A 21,365-nucleotide genomic window follows, 5' to 3' on the forward strand; every position below is an offset into this window, starting at 1 on the left:
GTTATGGCTAATAAGCCCACAAAGAATATATAAGGGAATTTTTTAAATATAATTCAAAATAATGCAGAAAAAGAGGGAAAAGGGAAACAAAAAAATAGGACATAAAGGAAAACATAACAAGATGATAGATTTGAAACAATATCAATAATTACCTTAAATATAAATGATCTAAACATTGAAATAAGAAAGCAGAGACTGTCAGAATGGATAAAAAAGGAAGATGCCACCATTTGTGTGCTGGTTTGAATCTATTATGTACCCCAGAAAAGCCTAGGTTCTTTTAATCCATCCCTGTCGGTGCAGACCTATTAGGGGTGGGGCCTTTTGATTAGGTTGTTTCCATGGAGATGTGACCCCCAGCCCATTCACGGTGAGTCTTAATCCCCTTGCTAGGGAACTTTATAAGAAGATAAAAGACAGATGAAACTCAGAGAGCTCAGAGAAGCTGAGAGAGAAGCATGCAGAGACATTTGGAGACAGCCATTGAAACAAGAACCAGGAGACAAGGACAAGCAAATGTCACCATGTGCCTTGCCATGTGACAGAGGAACCCTGAATGCCAGCGGCCTTTCCTCAAAGAAGGCATTTTCCTCTTGATGCCTTAATTTGGGCATTTTCATGGCCTTAGAACTGCAAATTTGTAATCTAATAAAACGCCATTGAAAAAGCCAGCCTATTTCTGGTATATTGCATTTTGGCAGCTTTAGCAAACTGAAACAATATGCTAACTAGAAGAAACCCACCGTATGTACAAAGACACAAATATGTTAAAAACAAAAGAATGGAAAAGATATATCATGCTAGCACCAATCAAAAAAAATTGGAATAACTATATGAATATCAGAAAAGTAGTTTTCAGAGCAAAGAATATTACCACAGATATAAAGAAAGTTATTTCATAATTACAAAGGTGTCAATTCACCAAGAGGACATTATAATCATAAACATTTATGTCCCCAGTAACACATCTTCAGCATATATAAAGGAAAGTAAAGTGATAGAACTGGATGGAAAAATAGACCAATCCACAATTGAGGTTGGATATTTCAATACCATTCTCTTAATAACTGACAGAACAAGGAACAGAAAAAGCAATAAGGTATAGAAAATTTAAACACTATCAATCAACTTGACTTAATTGACAGTTACATGATACTCTAAGCATTAACTGCAGAATGCACATTCTTTTGAAGTTCCCACAGAACTTTTACCATGATAGACCTAACTCAAGGCCATAAAAAATCTCAATATATTAAACAATTAAAATCATACAAAGTATTTCTTCTAACCACAAGAGACATGGCTAAGCAAGTCACAAAAGAAGAAATACAAATAAACAATGAACACAAGAAACGATATTCAACCTCATTAATTTAATCACTGAAATGGAAAATGGAATATTCAGATACAATTTGTTCTTATCAGATTGGAAAGAATTTCTTCTGTAGACAGGTGGCTTTTAAAATTATTTTCTCTATACTTTTCTGTGCTAAAACATTAACCCCATGTAATACATTTTAGCATCAGGGAAAAAACACCGACAAGGGCATTTCCCTTTTAGACAAAAAAGGAGGCAAAAGTGGAAAAAGAAAGAATTATGGAGAACAGACACAAGAAAAAGGAAAAAGAAAAGAAATTAATACTACTCAAACAGCTAATAACATATGTGAGAGGATTTCTATGTACTAAGCACTGCTCTAAGACTTAATATATATATTAAATCGCTTAATCCTCTAAGTAACCCTGATGTAGGTACTGTTATTATTCATGCTTTATATATGGAGTAAATGAGGCTCAGAGTGGACTCAGACAGTGGGCAGAGAAAGTGCAAATGAGAAAGCTGGAGGCTTATTCTAGAAAGGAAAGGCCAGGATTAGATACTACCATTTTGAGATTTGAGTAATTGGGCCTTTCTCAAGAGAATGTTAGGTGCCAAGGGAGGATGTTTAAGATGAGAATGAAAGGAACTAAGGGGGAAGGTAAATAACAGAAACATTAAGGACAGTAAATACATAAGATACCACAATCAGAATTCAAATAGAGAGAATGGGTTAAACTCAACTGAATAAAATTTGTGATAGATGAAAGTTCCTAGACTTGGTCATGAAAAGTCATCTCAGCTTGAACTGAATTTTGAAAGACTAAGTGAAGAAAGGAAGAAGGAAGGGCAACCCCAGCAGAGAAACCAGCATGTAGAACACAGAGCTATGAAACCATGCTGGATTAAAGAAAGAAATATTGCTCCTAACTACAAAGCATGCCAGTAGGGGATGGTATGAGATGAGGCACTGGAGGTAGGCAGAAACCCACTTCAACGTTATGGGTTAAGATAAACATTTTAAGCTTTCTCCTAAAAGTTACAGAGTCAGCAGAAGATTATAAGTAGGAGACACACAGTCAAATTTGTATTTTAGAACTATCACTCTAACTTCAGTGCAGAAGACAGATTTGAAGATGAGCAAAACTAAAGAAAGGAAACAAGTCTGAGGACTGTTGCAGTAATCCAAGGGGAAAAAGATGGGGCCTGAACCAACAAAATTATAATATGAATAAAAAGGTCAGGATAGATGCAAGACAATAGGTTACTATTTTCCGTAACTGACTAGGTTGAAGGGATGTATAAGGCAGAGAAGTTTCTGATGATTCCAAAGTTGCTGACTTGGGTGACTATATAAATAGAAGCCAACTGTGTAGGAGAACAAACAGTTTTGGAAAAAACAAGTTCAGTTTGGACTGAGGGGTATCTAGGAGAAGACATCCAATGGGATGTGTGGAGCTGGAGGAAGCAAAGTGCTCTTGACATATGTTTAAGACTTGGGATTCGGGAGCCAGACAACCTGGTTTTGTGTCCTGACACTATCATTTACTAGATGTGTGACCTTGAGCAAGTTTTAATCATTTCTGTGCTTCAGGTTTCTTTTCATCTGTAAAATGGGGATAACAACAGTAACAATTTCATAGGGTTATTATGAGCATTAAAAGAGAAACATCTAAAACATTCAGAACAGTACATATATAATAACCATTTAACAAATAATAATCCTTGTGTATTTCCACACCTCCTCAGCCTTGGAGTTTATTAAACCACAAGATTGATTCAGGAGTTGATCTTGATGCAAATATTCAAATCTCCAAAAACAATAAGTAAAACTTTCAAAATCTGATAGTTCTCTGGAAATCAAATGTGTGCACTCAGACCATGTACTCATATAGAAGAATTTAGTAAAACCTAATTGAAAAGAATCGAAATGTGAACAATAATAGTGAGTAAACACATGCGATGATGAAGAAACACATTATTCCTGGCAGGTAATAGTAATCCAATAAATATTTGCTGAATGAGCATGAAAAGAGATCAAATCAGCATCATTAGTATTGTTTATATCAAAAGTAAAATTACCTCATGTTGCAACACATTTCTTCTTTAAATTATGTAGTATATTAAATCTGTATCATTCATTATAAAATATTAAATATAAGAACTTAGATACTTCTTATACCTATTATCGCACTCCACAGTTTGTTTTGGCTTGTTTCTTGTGACAGAGGTTGAATGATTAAGAATCCTAGAAGTAAATCAACAAATTAATTTCAAAATATATTAAAGAAAATAAGTTCATACATATGATATAAAACATCTCCAAAATAAACTGCATCAGGTCCATGAAGATCTTTGCTGAAAAGCAATAATTAAATATTAATTCTATCAGATGCCCTCAAGCACACTAGTTATTTAGGAAGGAATGAAGCTCACTAACTCTTCCATGCATCTTCTTTCACAAACCCTTTCTCAAGGTTTGTATATCTTCCAGCCATGCTATTGCCCCGTGCATATCTAACTTTCGGCTGAGACAGAAAAAGAGACAGATTTTTTAGGTGCCAACTTGACTGATTTAGTTTTCTCAGCACAGCAAATGACACATTGCATGCTGATGTTAAAAGGAACTAATCATAATCATTTTGCCAACAGCCAAATAAAACATTTAATTTTAAATGTAAAACCAGTGCCAAAGTTCAATTCTTTAAGGAAAAAAGCCACAAGCTTAGACTTTTAATAACTAAATGAAACTGTACCTGAAGGGGGGAAAAAAGAAAGAAAAATAAAGAACTATGTACTATTGTAAGAGAAAGCTAATTGTTCACCATTTTATAAAACTCTAAGGATTAATCTCTATATCAAAAGTAATGAATTAAATATTTTTCTTTAACATTAATAAATGCAACATATTTGAGAGTTCCTGATTTAATATTACTATGAATACAAATTTAAAGTAATTTAAAATTTTAAAGTTCAGTGTTATAAAGAATAAAATATTTGCTTTTTAATCAAAATCTTCAGATTCAACTATCAAAAAACTATAAAGCAGATGAGAATCTTAAAATAACATTACATAATGACTAATAAAATATGTAATGAACTAAACATAAGTTGGTAATTAAAGAAATAAGATTTACATAAAGACACCAATTTCAATTACACCAGGTTTTCTCACTAGGAAGAAGCCACAGCGTGGTACAAAGGACAAGCATCTAATGCATACATAAATCAATGTAGCTTTATACCAAACAATTTCAGGATTAATAGCACCTTTATTATTCTTTGTATTGGCAGACACTAAAACTGAATGTCCAAATGGAAAGAATTAAGGTAATGAAATGGCTAGGCCTGATGAGGAAAAAAAATACTTTTTAAAAGCGTATTTATGAAAAATAGATAAGTGGCAGTCAGTTTTGCCTTATGGGGAAACATCAGAATTACTGCTGGGAGAAGGGTGCCAAACTACATATGCCCTTCCCTACCATAAATTCTGATTTACAACACCCCCCACTCACTAGCACTGGGATTATTGATGTGTATGAATCATATTGGAACAGAAAGAAAAAAAATATTGAGATACACTTACCTATACAATATTTTATGTACTTGAGACTTTATCTATATAAAATTTTGCTATGTACATTGATATTTTATATTTTACTATGTGATACCATTTTATTTATACATCTATTCTAGATTATTAACACACTTCCCTAATCTAGTTATCAGTATTTATTTTAAGTAAAGGACTATAAAATTCAGCTTCATCAACCTGGCCACTTAATACTAAAGGCTTCCACAAACTCTAGATACCTTGATGCACATCCTGCTGCTTTGGTCCTCTGGAAGAGTTTTTCACTGAATGAAGCTCTATAACTTAAAGGCCTCCATCTGTATTCACATTTCATGTACATCAATCAAACCAAAAGATGGGAGAAGTAAGAAGATGTTTTGGGAGATGACAGGAAAGTCATTAGTAAAGCAAGCAGAAAAGAAAGAATGGATAGATTTCAAAGACTGAAAGAACTACCTAATTAGTTATAACCAGCTGGATGTTAATAAAAAGCTCCTCAAATTTAAATGTTCATATGATCAGACTATTGTCAAATGAAACAGATAAAATACACAATTTCTATCATTTGTTAAACCAAAATTATAAACTTCTCAAAATCTGATTTTGCTTTCCATGATCCTTAATTAGCCTTCAATTTTAACTTCATAGTTACTTTTTATTACTGAATATATCACATAGTATTCAGTAGCATATTTTTCCACAGTAAACAAAGCTTACAGGACTCATCTAAAAGCAAGTAAATAAATTATTAAAAGGAAAGAAATAACAGAAAATGTTATAGATTAACTTAGCAGGAATGAACATACAATGAGGACCAGTCAACTGAATCTATTGCAAAATCCCATGTTTATTGTGATCCATTCTTTAGGATACTCAAACAAATTTTAGAAAGCCAGCTAAACATCTACCTATTAAGCAGCATAATAAGCAAAAGAGCAATAACCCATTCTCTGATATTAACATACATAAGTAGGGTTGAGTAGGGGTTAGTAAAAATTTGAAGAATGAACTAAATCATTTACAAAGCAAAATTTTTAAGAAACTGATTTTGTAACTTTGTAATTTCTCAAATTATACTGATGGTGAAATTAGAACTTCCTAAATTACGATTATAATGTAGTCAAAGTCATGGATTCAGTGAGACTTTCAATACACTCAAACACAACAAGAAATGATAATCCAATATTTGAACAGGAATGATAAAGTACTTGTTAAAAATTCAAATAATAGTCAATACAAACAAAAAGTTTAATATATTCATCTTAACCAGAGAAAGAAGGAGCAGTTTTCTAAATAACTAGGCTTCTTACTTTGAACACTAATAAGTCACCTACTTGATGTGTTACTTACTGATCTCTTCTCCCAACCTTTTTTATTTTTAATTCTGTGTCAATATCCTCTTATGACTTTCTTAGGATTATTTCATCTACCAAGTACTAGTATAAACCTTCTTAAAAAATCAAAGATATTTTGTGAAACAGAATAAACGAAACGAGTGGCAAAGATGCTATAAGAAAATCATCACTGAACTCAACACAACCAGTTTTGTAATTACATCTAGTTTGGGAGTACATACATGGCTTCTTTCGGCTGAAAGCTGACTTTGCATCTATCTTAAACTAGTAGCTAAGCTAAAGAAAAATGAAATAGTATACAGTCAAATTAGGAGTCAGTCTTAGATGGTACTGTCTGGTATGTGAGGGCAATCTTAATCTAGAAAAATCATATCTAATCAAGACTAACAACAAACAAACAAACAATGGTATTGAAGCCTAAAAATAAATGTTACAATTCCTTGTAGGCCCTTTATTTTAAATAGTATTTCAGATCGTTTGTTTATATGGTTGAAAACTAAACCATAGTACAGTGTGAAAGAAGAAACCTGCAACCAAAGAAAAGTGCAAATTACATCAAATCCTCTACAGGGTATATAACATGATTTAAAGTAAATTTTATATTTTTGATCTTATTTATATTTAAACATTATGACAATATACAAGAAATTTTAATTCATCTACACCTAAGAGAGCTGAGTAACAGTAACATATTTTAAAAGGAGACCATTTAATGGAGAAAACACCAAATTCAGCATAAAAGAATCCTGACATTCAGTTTAAGTTGAACCACTGAGAGAACTGGCTAGGGATCTAATTTAAGTATGCTATAAAATTATAACATTTAAAAGTATAATATGTATCTTACTTTATGACTAGGTTACTAAAAATATTATCAATGCCCTCAAAAATTAGACATAACTTATAGCACTACTGTAGCAGCATATGAATATTGATTCTAAAAAGATCTTATATCTTGTGCAATAACATCTGAGAGGATGGAGAAGAGAAACATCAGACTAGCACAGAAATTATTTTCCTATATATCTTGAAAAATAACAAATTATTTTGGAAAAACAGATCATTTTTACCTGAATTTATGGTTTATATTAAGCTCCAAAATTGTTGATTTATTTTCCAGCAATCAATTAACCAATAGCAATACTACTGAGTGCCTACAATGTACAAGGCACAGTGCTAGGTGCTTTTTTGTACAAATTAAAAACATATTTCAAAAACAAAACCTATGTTGGGGTGACGGAAAATTTTCATAATGGATGGTGATAATAGCACAACACTGTGAATGTAATTAACACCAATGAATTGTATATTTGAAAGTGGCTAAAATGGGAAAGTTTGGACTATATATATGTAACAGAAAAAAAATTTAAAAACCATAGAACTGTGAGGTGACGTCATCAACATGGTGACATAAACAGCTACTGAAAACATCTCTCCAGAGAGTCAATGAAAAATAAGGACAATTCTGAACTGTTCAGAACTCTGGAGGAAGACTCAGACTTGAGAGGGACCCTATAGATGCTAAACTGAAGAAAGAAAAAATATCAAGTAGGAATCTACCACTTAAGACCAGCCGGTACTCTCTCATCCCCCTCACTCAGTCTCACACAGCACAGAAAAGGCACAGAAACAGCAGCCAGAATCCCTCACAATGGGGCGACAGATTATAAAATCTCTCACAATAGTGAGACAGACACCACCATTTGGAGACCTGTGGAACAACGGAGGATATTTCAAGACCCAAGTCAGTAAGAGAGAGAGAGTCTGAGAAAACATGGACAGAGACGGTGTTTCCAGCCCTGGGTCTGAAAGCCCTTCCTCCATGCCTGAGGGAAACAGCAACGGGCAGCTGTTTCTTAGCCTGGGAGATGACTGAAAAACTGAGAAAGCTGGGGGAGTCCTCGGCCACAAGTAAACTAGGGGACACAGCCCCACATCAAGACAGATTTTAGACAGCAAGGTGAGGGCACAGGAAACCCCCTCTTTCACTCCCATCTACTCAGAAACAGCGTGTACTCGGGGGCAAAACAGCTCTGGAGATCGATTAAGTCACTGAAGAACGACATCTGCTAGACAGATAGGAAAGTGCAAAGGAACTGAAAGGCATTTAAAAGACTCCCCTGACCCTATCTTAGGACCACTGGAGCTGGCCTACAACCCTGGCAAGAAAACCCAGCCTAGCTTTGGCTGAGAAATATGGAAAAACCAACTGTTAAAGCAGGGCCATAAAACAACCCCAGGTATTGATGGGCAGTGAAAAACACACCACCGAGAACCAGCAGACTTCTTTTACTGCTGGGGTGACAAGTTCTTACCCACCATCCCAGAGGCAGATTGTTGTGGGCACCTGATTTTCTGGGGGAGACTGGCAGATAGAGTCATTCTGACAACTGGCTGGTGAGAGAGGCAAAGACAGAAAGAGATCAAAATGAATCAACAAGAAAACCCTAGGCAAAACAAAGACAAAGACCTCCAGAATAAAGCAATCAAGAAAATCAGATGAATAGACAGCAAAAAATCACAAGTCATAGCAGGAAGCATGAAGACATGGCTCAGTCAAAGGAACAAACTAGGACTCCAAATGAAATACAGGAGTTGAAAAAACTAACTAAAGATGCTCAAACAAATACTTTAAATAAAATCAACAAGTTAAAGGAAAAGGTGGCAAAAGAGAAGAAGAGCATAAAAAAGACATTGAGTGACCATACAGAAGAACTTAAAAGCATGAAAAAACAAAATGGCAGAACTTATGGGAATGAAAGGCACAACAAGGAGATGAAAAGCAGAATGAAGACCTCCAAGAGCAGATCTAAAGAGGCAGAAGACAGGATTAGTGAACTTGAGAACACAACATATGAAATCCAATGCACAAAAGAACAGATAGGGAAAAGAATGAAAAAATATGAACAGGATCTCAGGGAACTGAATGAGAACATGAAGCACATGAATATACGTGTTATGGGTGTCCGAGAAGGATAAGAGAAGGGAAAAGGGGTAGAAAGAATAATGGAGGAAATAATCATTGAAAATTTCCCAAATCTTATGAAAGACATAAAATTACAGATCCAAGAAGCATAGCATACCCCAAATAGAATAGATCCAAATAGAACTACTCAAAGACATTTACTAATCAGGTTTTGAAATATCAAAGACAGAAAATTCTGAAAGCAGCCAGAGAAAAGCAATCCATCACATAAAGGGAAGCTCAATAAGAGTATGTGTGGATTTCTCACACATACCAAGGAGGCAAGAAGGCAGTGGTATGACATATGTAAGATACAGAAAGAGAAAAACTGCCAACTAAGAATTCTATACCCAGCAAAACTGACCTTAAAAAATGAGGGAGAGTTTAAAATATTTACAAATAAAGAGACAATGAAAGAGTTCATGAACAGGAGACTTTCTCTACAAGAAATACTAAAGAGAACAATACAGGCAGATAGGAAAAGACAGGAGAGAGAAGTTTGGAGAAGAGGGTAGAATTGAAGATTAGCACTGAGGGTAACTAAAAGGATAAAAGGAAAGAAAAAAATAAGATATGATGCTTAAAATCTTAAAAAAATAGTTGAAGAGAGTAATCCCTTTACAGTAGTCACATTAAATGTTAATGGACAAAACCCTTAACTTAAAAGATTGGCAGAATGGATTAAAAACCAGAATCCATATATATGTTGTTGACAAGAGACTCACTTTAGACCCAAGACAAAAAACAGGTTGAAAGTAAAAGGTTGGAAAAAGATATTTTATATAAACAACAACTAGAAGTGCTGAGAGTGGGAGTAGCTATACTAATAAAAGACAAATTAGACTTCCAATGTAAAACAATTAAAAGAGACAAAAAAGACACAACGTATTAATAAAAGGGACAATCTATCAAAAAGACATAACAATCATAAATATCTACGCACTGACTCTGAGTGCCCAAAATACATGAGGCAAACACTGACAGCACTGAAAGGAGAAGCAGACATTTCTAAAATAACAGTTGGAGACTTCAATACACTACTCTCATCAATGCATAGAGCATCTAGACAGAAGATCAGTGAGGAAACAGATTTTGAATAATATGTTAAATGAAATAGACTTAACAGAGATTTAAAGAAAACTGCAGGCAACAATAACTGGATAAACATTTTTCTAAAGTGCTCATGAATTATACTCCAGGGTAGACCACATACTGGTCACAGAGAAGGTTTCCATTAATTTTAAAAGATTGAAATTATACAAAACACTTTCTCAGATCATAGTAGAATGAAGTTAGAAGACAGTAACAAGCAAAAGGCTGGAAAATTCACAAATACATGGAGGTTAAACAACAAACTCTTAAACAACCAATGGGTCAAGGAAGAAATTAAAAGAGAAATAGGTACATATCTCAAGGAAAATGAAAATGAGAACATAACATATCAAAACTTATGGGAAGCAGCAAAAACAGTTCTGAGAGGGAAATATATTGCCCTAAATGCCTATATTTAAAAAGCAGAAAGAGCAAAAATCAAGGACTTAATTGTTCACTTAGCAGAACTAGAGATAGAAAAGCAAACTAACCCCAAAGCAAACAGAAGGAAAGAAATCACAAAAATTAGAGGAGAAATAAATGAAACTGAGAACATGAAAACAGTAGAGAGAATCAACAAAACAGAAGTAAGTTCTTTGAGAAAAACAATAAAAATGATGGGCCCTTAGCTAGGATGACAAGGAAAAAATGAGAGAAGATGTAAATAAATAAAATCAAAAAATGGGAGGGGGGGCATAGCTACTGACCCCACAGAAATAAAGGAGATAATGCGAAGATACTACGAACAACTATATGCTAACAAACTACACAACTTAGATGAAGTGGACAACATCCTAGAAAAGCATGAATAACAAACATTGGCTCAAGAAGAAACAGAAGACCTCAACAAACAAATCACAAGACACTGACTTAGTCATCAAAAAACTCCCCCAAAAAAAGTCCAGGACCAGATGGCTTCACATGTGAATTCTACCATTCAAGAATCAATTAGTACCAATCCTGCGCAAACTCTTCAAAAAAATTGAAGAGGAGAGAAAGCTACTTAACTCATTCTATGAAGCCAACATTACCCTACTGTCAAAGCCAAACATACTACAAGACTAGAAAATTACAGACAAATCTCTATAATGAACATAGATAAAAAAAATCCTCAACAAAAATACTTGCAAAGCAAATCCAGCACCACATTAAAGAATTATACACCATGATGAAGTGACTTTAATTCCAGGCTTGTAAGGGTGGTTCAACACAAGAAAATCAACTAATGTAATATATCACATCAATAAATTAAAAAAGAAAAAACACATGATCACCTAGATTGATGTAAAAAAGGCATCTGACAAAATTCAACATCACTTCTTGATGACAACACTTTAAACAATAGGAATAAAAGGAAAATTCTGCAACGTGATAAAGGGAATACATGAAAAACCCACAGCTAACACCATACTCAATGGAGAAAGACTGAAAGTTTTCCGAATAAGCTCAGGAACAAGACAAGGATGTCCACTGTCATACTATTATTCAACACTGTGCTGGAAGTTCTAGCTAGAGCAATTAGGTAAGAAAAAGAAATAAACCAGCATCCAAATTGGAAAGGAAGAATTAAAACTTTCACTGTTTGCAGATGAAATGATCCTATATGTAGAAAATCCCAAAATCTCTACAGTAAAGCTATTAGAGCTAATAAATGAGTACAGCAAAGTGGCAGCATACAAGATCAACAAGCAAAAATCAGTAGTATTTCTATACAGTAGTAAGGAGTAATCTGAGGAGCAAATCAAGAAAAAAGTTTCATTTACAACAGAAATCAAAAGAATCAAATATTTAGGAATAAATTTAACCAAGGACATAAAAGACCTCTACAATAAACAACAAAAAATTGCTAAAAGAAATCAAGGAAGACCTAAAAAAATGGAAGCACATACTGTACTCATGGAGTGGAAGACTAAATATAGTCAATTCTACCCAAATTCATTTATAGATTCAATGCAATACAAATTAAAATCCCCAAAACTTACTTTGCAGAATTAGAAAAGCCAATAATCAAAAATATATGGAAGAGCAGGTTGCCCAGAATAGCTAAAAATATCTTGAGAAAGAAAAACGAAATGGGAGGTCTAACATTCTCTGATTTTAAGCATGTTACAAAGCAACAGTGGTCAAAATTGCATGGTGGGGGCGGGACAAGATGGCAGAGTGGTGAGGTGAAGGTTTTAGTTACTCCTCCAGGGCAGTAGGTAGAAAGCCAGGAAGTGCATGGACCGGACACCACAGAGCAATTTGACTTTGGGCACGCTTCACACAACACTCACGAATGCACGGAACAGCAGAGATCAGTGAAATTAAGTTCTCGTGGCCAGGGGACCCATGCCCCTCCCTGCCAGGCTCAGTCCTGTGGGAGGAGGGGCCATCGGTGATGGGACCAAGGAGGGAGAACTACAGTTCCAGCTCTGATTGAAAACTCAGACTGCTGATCCAAACTGCAAACATAGATAGACTGAGACCAGACACTGAAGAATCTGGGAGCAGTCAGCCCAGCGGAGAGGAGATAGGGATAACAAAAACAGCAAAAACAAAAAAAACAAAAATAAAAACAGAGACTTTTTGGAGTTCTGGTGAACATAGAACGGAGAAGGGCAGGGCTCAAACAGTCAGGCTCATATGCAAATCCAGAGGGCGAGTTTCCTTGTCTGAAGAGCCGGTTCCTCTACTTTCTTGATTGTTCCTTAATGGCCCTAATGTTCTCGTCTCCTAGCATTTCAATAGCCCATTAGATCTGCATGGAGGACCCTTCTTTTTTTATCTTTTTCTTTTTTTCTAAAACAATTAATCTAAGAAGCCCATTACAGAAAGCCACAAAGACTTCAATTTGGACCCAGACAAGAGCAGAGCTAAGAGAGCTCTGAGACACACGGCAATAAGTCCAGTGGCTGAGACAATTCACAAAACACCACAACTTCCCAAGAAAAGAGGGGCATCCCCTTACAGCCATCTTCCCGGTGGGTAGGGAATGCCCCTGCCTGCCCACAGTGCCACAGCCCAGAGCTGTCCCAAACAACCAAGTGTGACGGGAAGTGTTTCCAATAACACACAACATGCACACACCACAGTATCAGGCATAGACAATAGCCTTTCCCTCACCCTCAGCTAATTGTCCCAGAGCTGGGAAGGTGGAGCTGTGGGAAAAGGGGGAAACTAACACACCCCATTCAGCCATATTTTCAGCACACTGGGTATGCCCCTACACAGCCCTGCAGCCCAGAACTTCCCTTGGGGGACTGCACTCACATCTGACATAGCACAGTCATCCCTCATCAGAAGACCTATGAGTGCACGGCTTGGAAGAGGGACCCACTCGCAAGTCCCAGGGACCATATGCCACTACCAAGGACTTCTGGGTCAGTGGCAGAGACAAACTGTGGCAAGACTGAACTGAAGGATTACACTATTGCAACAGCTTTAAATCTCCACGAACATCTGGGAGATTTCATTATTAAAGCCCCCCCCCCCTCCAATGGCTCACATACACACCCCATATGCAGGGCAGGCATCACCAACTACACACGCAAGCTTGGTGCACCAATTGGACCCCAAAAGACTCACACCCTGAATCACCACAAAGACAAAGTAGGGGAGAACTGGCTTGGGGGGAATAGGTGGCTCAAAGATGCCACCTGCTGGTTAGTTAGGGAAAGTGTACTCCATGAAGCTGTAGATCTGACAAATTAGAGATAAGGGTTAGAATCGGTCTACATATCCTAAAAGAACCCTATCAAGTTAAGCAAATGGCAAGAAGCCAAAAATAACAGAAAATTTTAAAGCATATGAAAAAACCAGATGATGTGGATAACCCAAGCCCAAATAAACAAATCAAAAGATCAGAGGAGACACAGTATTTGGAACAATTAATCAAAGAACTAAAGAAGAAAAATGAGAGCATGGCACAGGATATAAAGGACATGAAGAAGAGCATGGCACAGGATATAAAGAACATGAAGAAGTCCCTAGAAGAGCATAAAGAAGAAATTGCAAGAGTAATTAAAAAAATAGATGATCTTATGGAAATAAAAGAAACTGTTGACCAAATTAAAAAAATTCTGGATACTCATAGTACAAGACTAGAGGAAGATGAACAGCGAATCAGTGACCTAGAGGATGACAGAATGAAAAATGAAAGAACAAAAGAAAGAATGGGAAAAAAATTGAAAAAATTGAAATGGACCTCAGGGATATGATAGATGATATAAAACGACCAAATTTAAGACTCACTGGTGTTCCAGAAAGGGAAGAGATGGGTAAAGGTCTAGGAAGAGTATTCAAAGAAATTGTTGGGGAGAACTTCCCAAATCTTCTAAACAACATAAATACACAAATCATAAATGCCCAGTGAACTCCAAATAGAATAAATCCAAATAAACCCACTCCGAGACATATTCTGATCACACCGTCAAATACTGAAGAGAAGGAGCAAGTTCTGAAAGCAGCAAGAGAAAAGCAATTCACCACATACAAAGGAAACAGCGTAAGACTAAGTAGTGAATACTCAGCAGCCACCATGGAGGCGAGAAGGCAGTGGCATGACATTTTTAAAATTCCAAGAGAGAAAAATTTCCAGCCAAGAATTCTTTATCCAGCAAAGCTCTCCTTCAAATGTGAGGGAGAGCTTAATTTTTTCATAAACAAATGCTGAGAGAATTTGCTAACAAGAGACCTGCCCTCCTTGAGATACTAAAGGGAGCCCTACCGACAGAGAAACAAAGAAAGGTGAGAGAGATATGGAGAAAGGTTCACTACTAAAGAGTTTCAGTATGGCTATGTTAAAGGACATTAATACAGACAGGGAAAAAATATATATGATAAATATAAACCAAAGGATGTGATGGCCGATTCAAGAACTGCCTTCACAGTAATAACGTTGAATATAAATGGATTAAACTCCCCAATCAAAAGATATAGATTCGCAGAATGGATCAAAAACAATGAACCGACAATATGTTGCATACAAGAGACTCATCTTAAACACAGGGACGCAAAGAAATTGAAAGTGAAAGGATGGGAAAAAATATTTCATGCAAGCTAAAGCCAAAGGAAAGCAGGAGTAGCAATATTAATCTCCCATAAAATAGACTTTAAAAGCAAGGATGCTATGAGAGACAAAGAAGGTCACTATAAACTAATAAAAGGGGCAATTCAATAAGAAGAAATAACAATCACAAATGTTTATGCACCCAATCAAGGTACCACAAAATACATGAGAGAAACACTGGCAAAACTAAAGGAAGCAATTGGTATTTCCACAATAATTGTGGGAGACTTCAACACACCACTCTCTCCTATAGATAGATCAACCAGACAGAAGACAAACAAGGAAACTGAAAACCTAAACAATCTGTTAAATGAATTGGATTTAACAGACATATATAGAATATTACATCCCAAATCACCAGGATACACCTTCTTCTCTAGTGCTCATGGAACTTTCTCCAGAATAGATCATATGCTGGGACATAAAACAAGCCTCAATAAATTTTTAAAAATTGAAATTATTCAAAGCACATTCTCTGACCACGTTGGAATACAATTAGAAGTCAATAACCATCAGAGACTTAGAAAATTCACAAATACTGGGAGGCTAAACAACACACTCCTAAACAATCAGTGGGTTGAAGAAGAAATAGCAAGAGAAATTGCTAAACACACAGACACAAATGAAAATCAGAACACAACATATGAAAACCTATGGGATGCAGCAAAAGCAGTACTGAGGGGTAAATTTACAGCACTAAACACATACAGCAAAAAGGAAAAAAGAGTAAAAACAAAGAACTAATGAAGCAACATAAGAAGCTAGAAAACGAACAGCAAACCAATCATAAACCAAGTAGAAGAAAAGAAATAACAAGGATTAAAGCAGAAATAAATGACATAGAGAACCGAAAAAAAATAGAGAATAAATAACATCAAAAGTTGGTTCTTTGAGACGATCAACATGATTGACAAGCCCCTAGCTAGACTGACAAAATCAAAAGGAGAGAAGACCCATATAAACAAAATAATGAGGGGAGAAACCAAGATGGCGGCTAGGTGAGACAGGGCTAAGGAACACCTCCGTGGAAAACACTAGATAAGGACCAGAGAGTGACCCAGAATACCGGTCACAGCAATGTGCCAGCTGAATGAGATCTGCTAGTTCCCAGGGGCTGTATACTTGGTGAAACTGAGAGTCTGCATTCTGAAACGAGTGAGTAAGCCGGCTGGAAGTCCCGCAGCCGCGCGGCAATCTGGGGAAGCCAGGGTTTGGAGTCTGGGAAGAAAAAAAAAGAAAAAAGGGGAAAACCCAGGAGCGGCTGCAGGTGCGAGCAGCTGCAGGTGCGATCGTGGGAAACACACAGTAAAACACAGCAAGAGGGGGCTGGGCCGGCCTCTTGGTGACTGGCCTGGAAAATAGCCCGCTGCAGATATCCCTGGGGCCGGGGGAACGGAGCGGAGAGCCAGAAGCCAAAAGAATCCCCGTGGCTAGCAGCTCGCTCCCAGGAGGGCTGGACAAACTCCTGCCTGGGGCCGTGCCCACAGCCCAGAGCCCCGCCAGTTGTCCCGGAGCTGCGAAGGAGGAACTGTGCGAGGAGGAGGGTGTGGAGAAGCCCCATTTGGCCATTTTTGCATAAGGCTGAAAGCGAGCCGGCTCGGCCCGGCGGCCTGGGGCTTCCCTTGAGGGACGGCGCGCGCTGATGACATAGCGCAGCATTCTCTCAGCAGTGGTCCTGGAGGAGCGCTGCTGGGCAGGGGGACCTGCTCAGAGATCCCAGAGACACTACGCCAAGTTTGTGGGACATCGAGAGAGAGGGGCAGGAGCTGGGGCTGAAATGAAATGAAGGCTTGGTCTCTTGCGGCGGCCTTGACTCTCCGGGAACTGGGGGGATTTGAATATTGAGGCTGTCCTTCCTCCCTGACCACCCGTACAAGCGCCCCGCATTCAGGGCGGACAGCTCCAGCCACACATCCAGGCTGAGTTCTCTGGCTGGACCCAACAAGAGGTGGAGAACTGACTTGAGAGGTATAGATGACTCACAGACGCCATCTGCTGGTTAGTTAGAGAAAGTGTATGTCACCAGTGTTTCTGAAAAATTAGACAGGTTTTTTTTTTTTTTTTTTTTTTACAAATTAAAAGAACCCTGTCGAGCAGAGCAAATGCCAAGAGGCCAAAAACAACAGATAATCTCAATGCATATGATAAAACCAGATGATATGGAGAATCCAACTCCAAACACACAAATCAAGTTATCTGAAGAAACAAAGTTCCTCGCAGAATTAATTAAAGAAACACAATCGAGGAATGAAAGCATGGCAAAGGATTTAAAGGACATCAAGAAGACCATGGCCCAGGATATAAGCTACATAAAGAAGACCCTAGAAGAGCATAAAGAAGACATTGCAAGGCTAAATAAAAAAATAGAAGATCTTATGGAAATAAAAGAAACTGCTGGCCAAATTAAAAAGACTCTGGATAATCACAATACAAGACTAGAGGATGCTGAACAACATCTCAGTGTCCTAGAAGTCCACAGAACAGAAAATGAAAGGACAAAAGAAAGAATGGAGAAAAAAATCAAAAAAATTGAAACGGCCCTCAGGGAAACAATAGATAAAATAAAACGTCCAAACTTAAGACTCATTGGTGTCCCAGAAGGGGAAGAGAAGGGCAAAGGTCTAGAAAGAGTATTCAAAGAAATTGTTGGGGAAAACTTCCCCAAACTTCTACACAATATAAATACACAAAGCATAAATGCCCAGCGAACACCAAATAGAATAAATCCAAATAAACCCACTCCGAGACATATTCTGATCAGACTCTCAAATACTGAAGAGAAGGAGCAAGTTCTGAAAGCATCAGGAGAAAAGCAATTCACCACATACAAAGGAAACAACAAAAAACTAAGTTGTGACTACTCAGTGGCCACCATGGAGATGAGAAGGCAGTGGCATGACATATTTAAAATACTGAGAGAGAAAAATTTCCAACCAAGAATACTTTATCCAGCAAAACTCTCCTTCAAATTTGAGGGAGAGCTTAAATTTTTCACAGACAAACAAATCCTGAGAGACTTTGCCAATAAAAGACCTGCCCTACTTCAGATTCTAAAGGGAACCCTACCAACAGAGAAACAACAGAAAGAAGAAAGAAATATAGAGAATTTTAACAGAAATATATAGTACCTTACATCCCAAAGCACCAGGACACTCATTTTTCTCTAGCGATCACGGATCTTTCTCCAGAAGGGACCATAAGCTGGGACATAAAGCAAGCCTCAAGAAATTTAAAAAAAAGAAAAAAAAAAAATTGAATATACTCAGGGCACGTTCTCCGGCCACAGTGGAATACAAATAGAAGTCAATAATTTTTGAACTGTAACTCCACTATTTACTTCCCACATGATATAAATTACACAAACCCTAATGACAAATCAGTGGTTTTAAACTCAATGTAAAATATGTAATTTTAGACAACTATATAAAGGTAGGGGAATGGAGGAGTAAAGGAACATAGTTTATGTGTACTATTGAAGAGGAGGTGGTATCAAAGAAAAAAAAGATTGATATGATTTAAGAGGTTAATTTTAACCCCCACAGCAAACACAAAGCAACTATCAGAGAATGTAACCATAGAGATGAATTGTAGAGTTCGGGTTAAGAGAAATGGAGGAAGGGGCAATGGGGAGTTAAGAAATGAGGGTGGAGTTGCTGTTTGAGGTGAAGGGAAATTTCTAGTAATGGATGGTGGGAAAGAGCATTACAACATTCTAAAGGTGATTAATCCCACTAATGGAAGGCTAGGGAGGGGATGGAATGGGAAGATTTAGGCTGTATATATGTTCCCACAACCAAAAAAAAAAAAAAAGACAGTCTAAATAGGTGATTGAATGCCAAGGATGAACTTGGATGGAATTAGAGGATAGAGGACAGGTGGCTCAAAGGGACACAGTTGAGACATAAGGTAAAGGAAATACAGAATGTAATCTTTGTATCATTGTTGAACCTGTTGTACTTCTTAGCTGTGCTTAATGGGATTGCATAAAAGAATGTTCTTGTTCATGGGAAGTGTATAAGCGAATTATAGTGTATGTTCAAGGATGTGTGCAGCTAGTGCTCATATGTTCACAAGACAGAGCAATAGATGATGGATGATAGATAGGGAGGGAGGGAGGGAAAGAAATAGCGATGTGACAACATGTTAAGGTTGGTGAATTGAGCTATCGGGGGAGGGGGGTCAGGGTATGATGGAATTCTTTGTATGGGGTTACTATTGTTTTTGCAACTGTTCCTATAACTTTGAATTTATTTCAAAATAAAAAATAATAATAATAATAATAATGAATGACAAAGGTGACATTACTGCGGATCCCAAAGAAATTTAAAAAAATTATAAGAGGATATTATGAACAACTGTATGCCAACAAACTGGAAAATGTAGAGGAAATGGACAATTTCCTGGAAACATATGAACAACCTAGATCAACCAGAGAAGAAATAGAAGACCTCAGCCAACCAATCACAAGCAAAGAGATCTAATGAGTCATCAAAAAGCTTCCCACAAATAAATGCCCAGGGCCAGATGGCTTCACAGGGGAATTCTACAAACTTTCCAAAAAGAACTGACACCAATCTTACTTAAACTCTTTCAAAACATCAAAGAAAATGGAACACCACCTAATTCATTTTATGAAACTAACATCAATCTAATACCAAAACCAGGCAAAGATGCTACAAAAAAGAAAAACTACAGGCCTATCTCCCTAATGAATATAGATGCAAAAATTCTCAACAAAATACTTGCAAATTGAATACAAAGACACATTAAAAAAACCATACACCATGACCAAGTGGAGTTCATTCTAGGCATGCAAGGATGGTTCAACATAAGAAAATCAATCAATGTATTACAACACATTAACAAATCGAAAGAGAAAAATCAAATGATCATCTCAATAGATGCTGAAAAAGCATTCGAAAAAATCTAACATCCCTTTTTGATAAAAACACTTCAAAAGGTAGGAATTGAAGGAAACTTCCTCAATATGATAAAGAGCATATATGAAAAACCCACAGCCAGCATAGTACTCAATGGTGAGAGACTGAAAGCCTTCCCTCTAAGATCAGGAACAAGACAAGGATGCCTGCTGTCACCACTGTTATTCAACATTGTGCTGGAAGTGCTAGCCTGGGCAGTCCAGCAAGACAAAGAAATAAAACGCATCCAAACTGGAAAGGAAGAAGTAAAACTGTCATTGTTTGCAGATGATATGATCTTTTATCTGGAAAACCCTGAGAAATCAACGATACAGCTACTAGAGCTAATAAACAAATTTAGCAAATTAGCAGGATACAAGTTTAATGCACTTAAGTCAGTAATGTTTCTATATGCTAGAAATGACCAAATGGAAGAGACACTCAAGAAAAAGATACCATTTTCAATAGCATCTATAATAATCAAGTACCTAGGAATAAACTTAACCAAAGCTGTAAAAGACCTATACAAAGAAAACCACATAATTCTATTAAAAGAAATAGAAGGAGACTTTAAAAGATGGAAAAATATTCCATGTTCGTGGATAGGAAGGCTAAATGTCATTAAGATGTCAATTCTACCAAAACTCATCTACAGATTCAATGCAATCCCAATCAAAATTCCAACAACCTAATTTTCAGACTTGGAAAAGATAGTTATCAAATTTATTTGGAAAAGGATGATGCTTCGGATAGCTAAAAACACTCTAAAAAAGAAAAACGAAGTGGGAGGACTTACACTCCCTGACTTTGAAGCTTATTATAAAGCCACAGTTGTCAAAACAGCGTGGTACTGGAACAAAGATAGACATACTGATCAAAGGAATCAAACTGAGAATTCGGAGATAGACCTCCAGATTCACGGCCGACTGATCTTTGATATGGCCCCCAAGGCCACTGAACTGGGACATAACAGTCTTTTCAACAAATGGGGCTGGGAGAGTTGGATAGCCATATCCAAAACAATGAAAGAGGACTCCTACCTCACACCCTACACAAAAATTAATTCAAAGTGGATCAAAGATCTCAACATAA

The 21,365-nt window shown here is 36.8% G+C and overlaps 1 protein-coding gene across 5 annotated transcripts in view; it reads right to left on the reverse strand.

Annotated features, from left to right (window-relative positions):
* Positions 1–21,365, reverse strand: part of LRCH2 (leucine rich repeats and calponin homology domain containing 2) — a 177,520-nt gene that overhangs the window by 59,658 nt on the left and 96,497 nt on the right. For 4 of the 5 annotated variants that reach the window (XM_037822272.1, XM_037822271.1, XM_037822274.1 and 1 more), the window contains exon 12: positions 3,501–3,566. The exons of the other annotated variant lie outside the window; for it this stretch is intronic. In XM_037822272.1, coding sequence (XP_037678200.1) covers positions 3,501–3,566 — 66 coding nt within the window. The remainder of the gene's footprint in view (positions 1–3,500; positions 3,567–21,365) is intronic. 5 annotated transcript variants of the gene reach the window in all.

Source organism: Choloepus didactylus, chromosome X (assembly GCF_015220235.1).
Source record: "Choloepus didactylus isolate mChoDid1 chromosome X, mChoDid1.pri, whole genome shotgun sequence".
NCBI classification, from domain to species: Eukaryota; Metazoa; Chordata; class Mammalia; order Pilosa; family Megalonychidae; genus Choloepus; species Choloepus didactylus.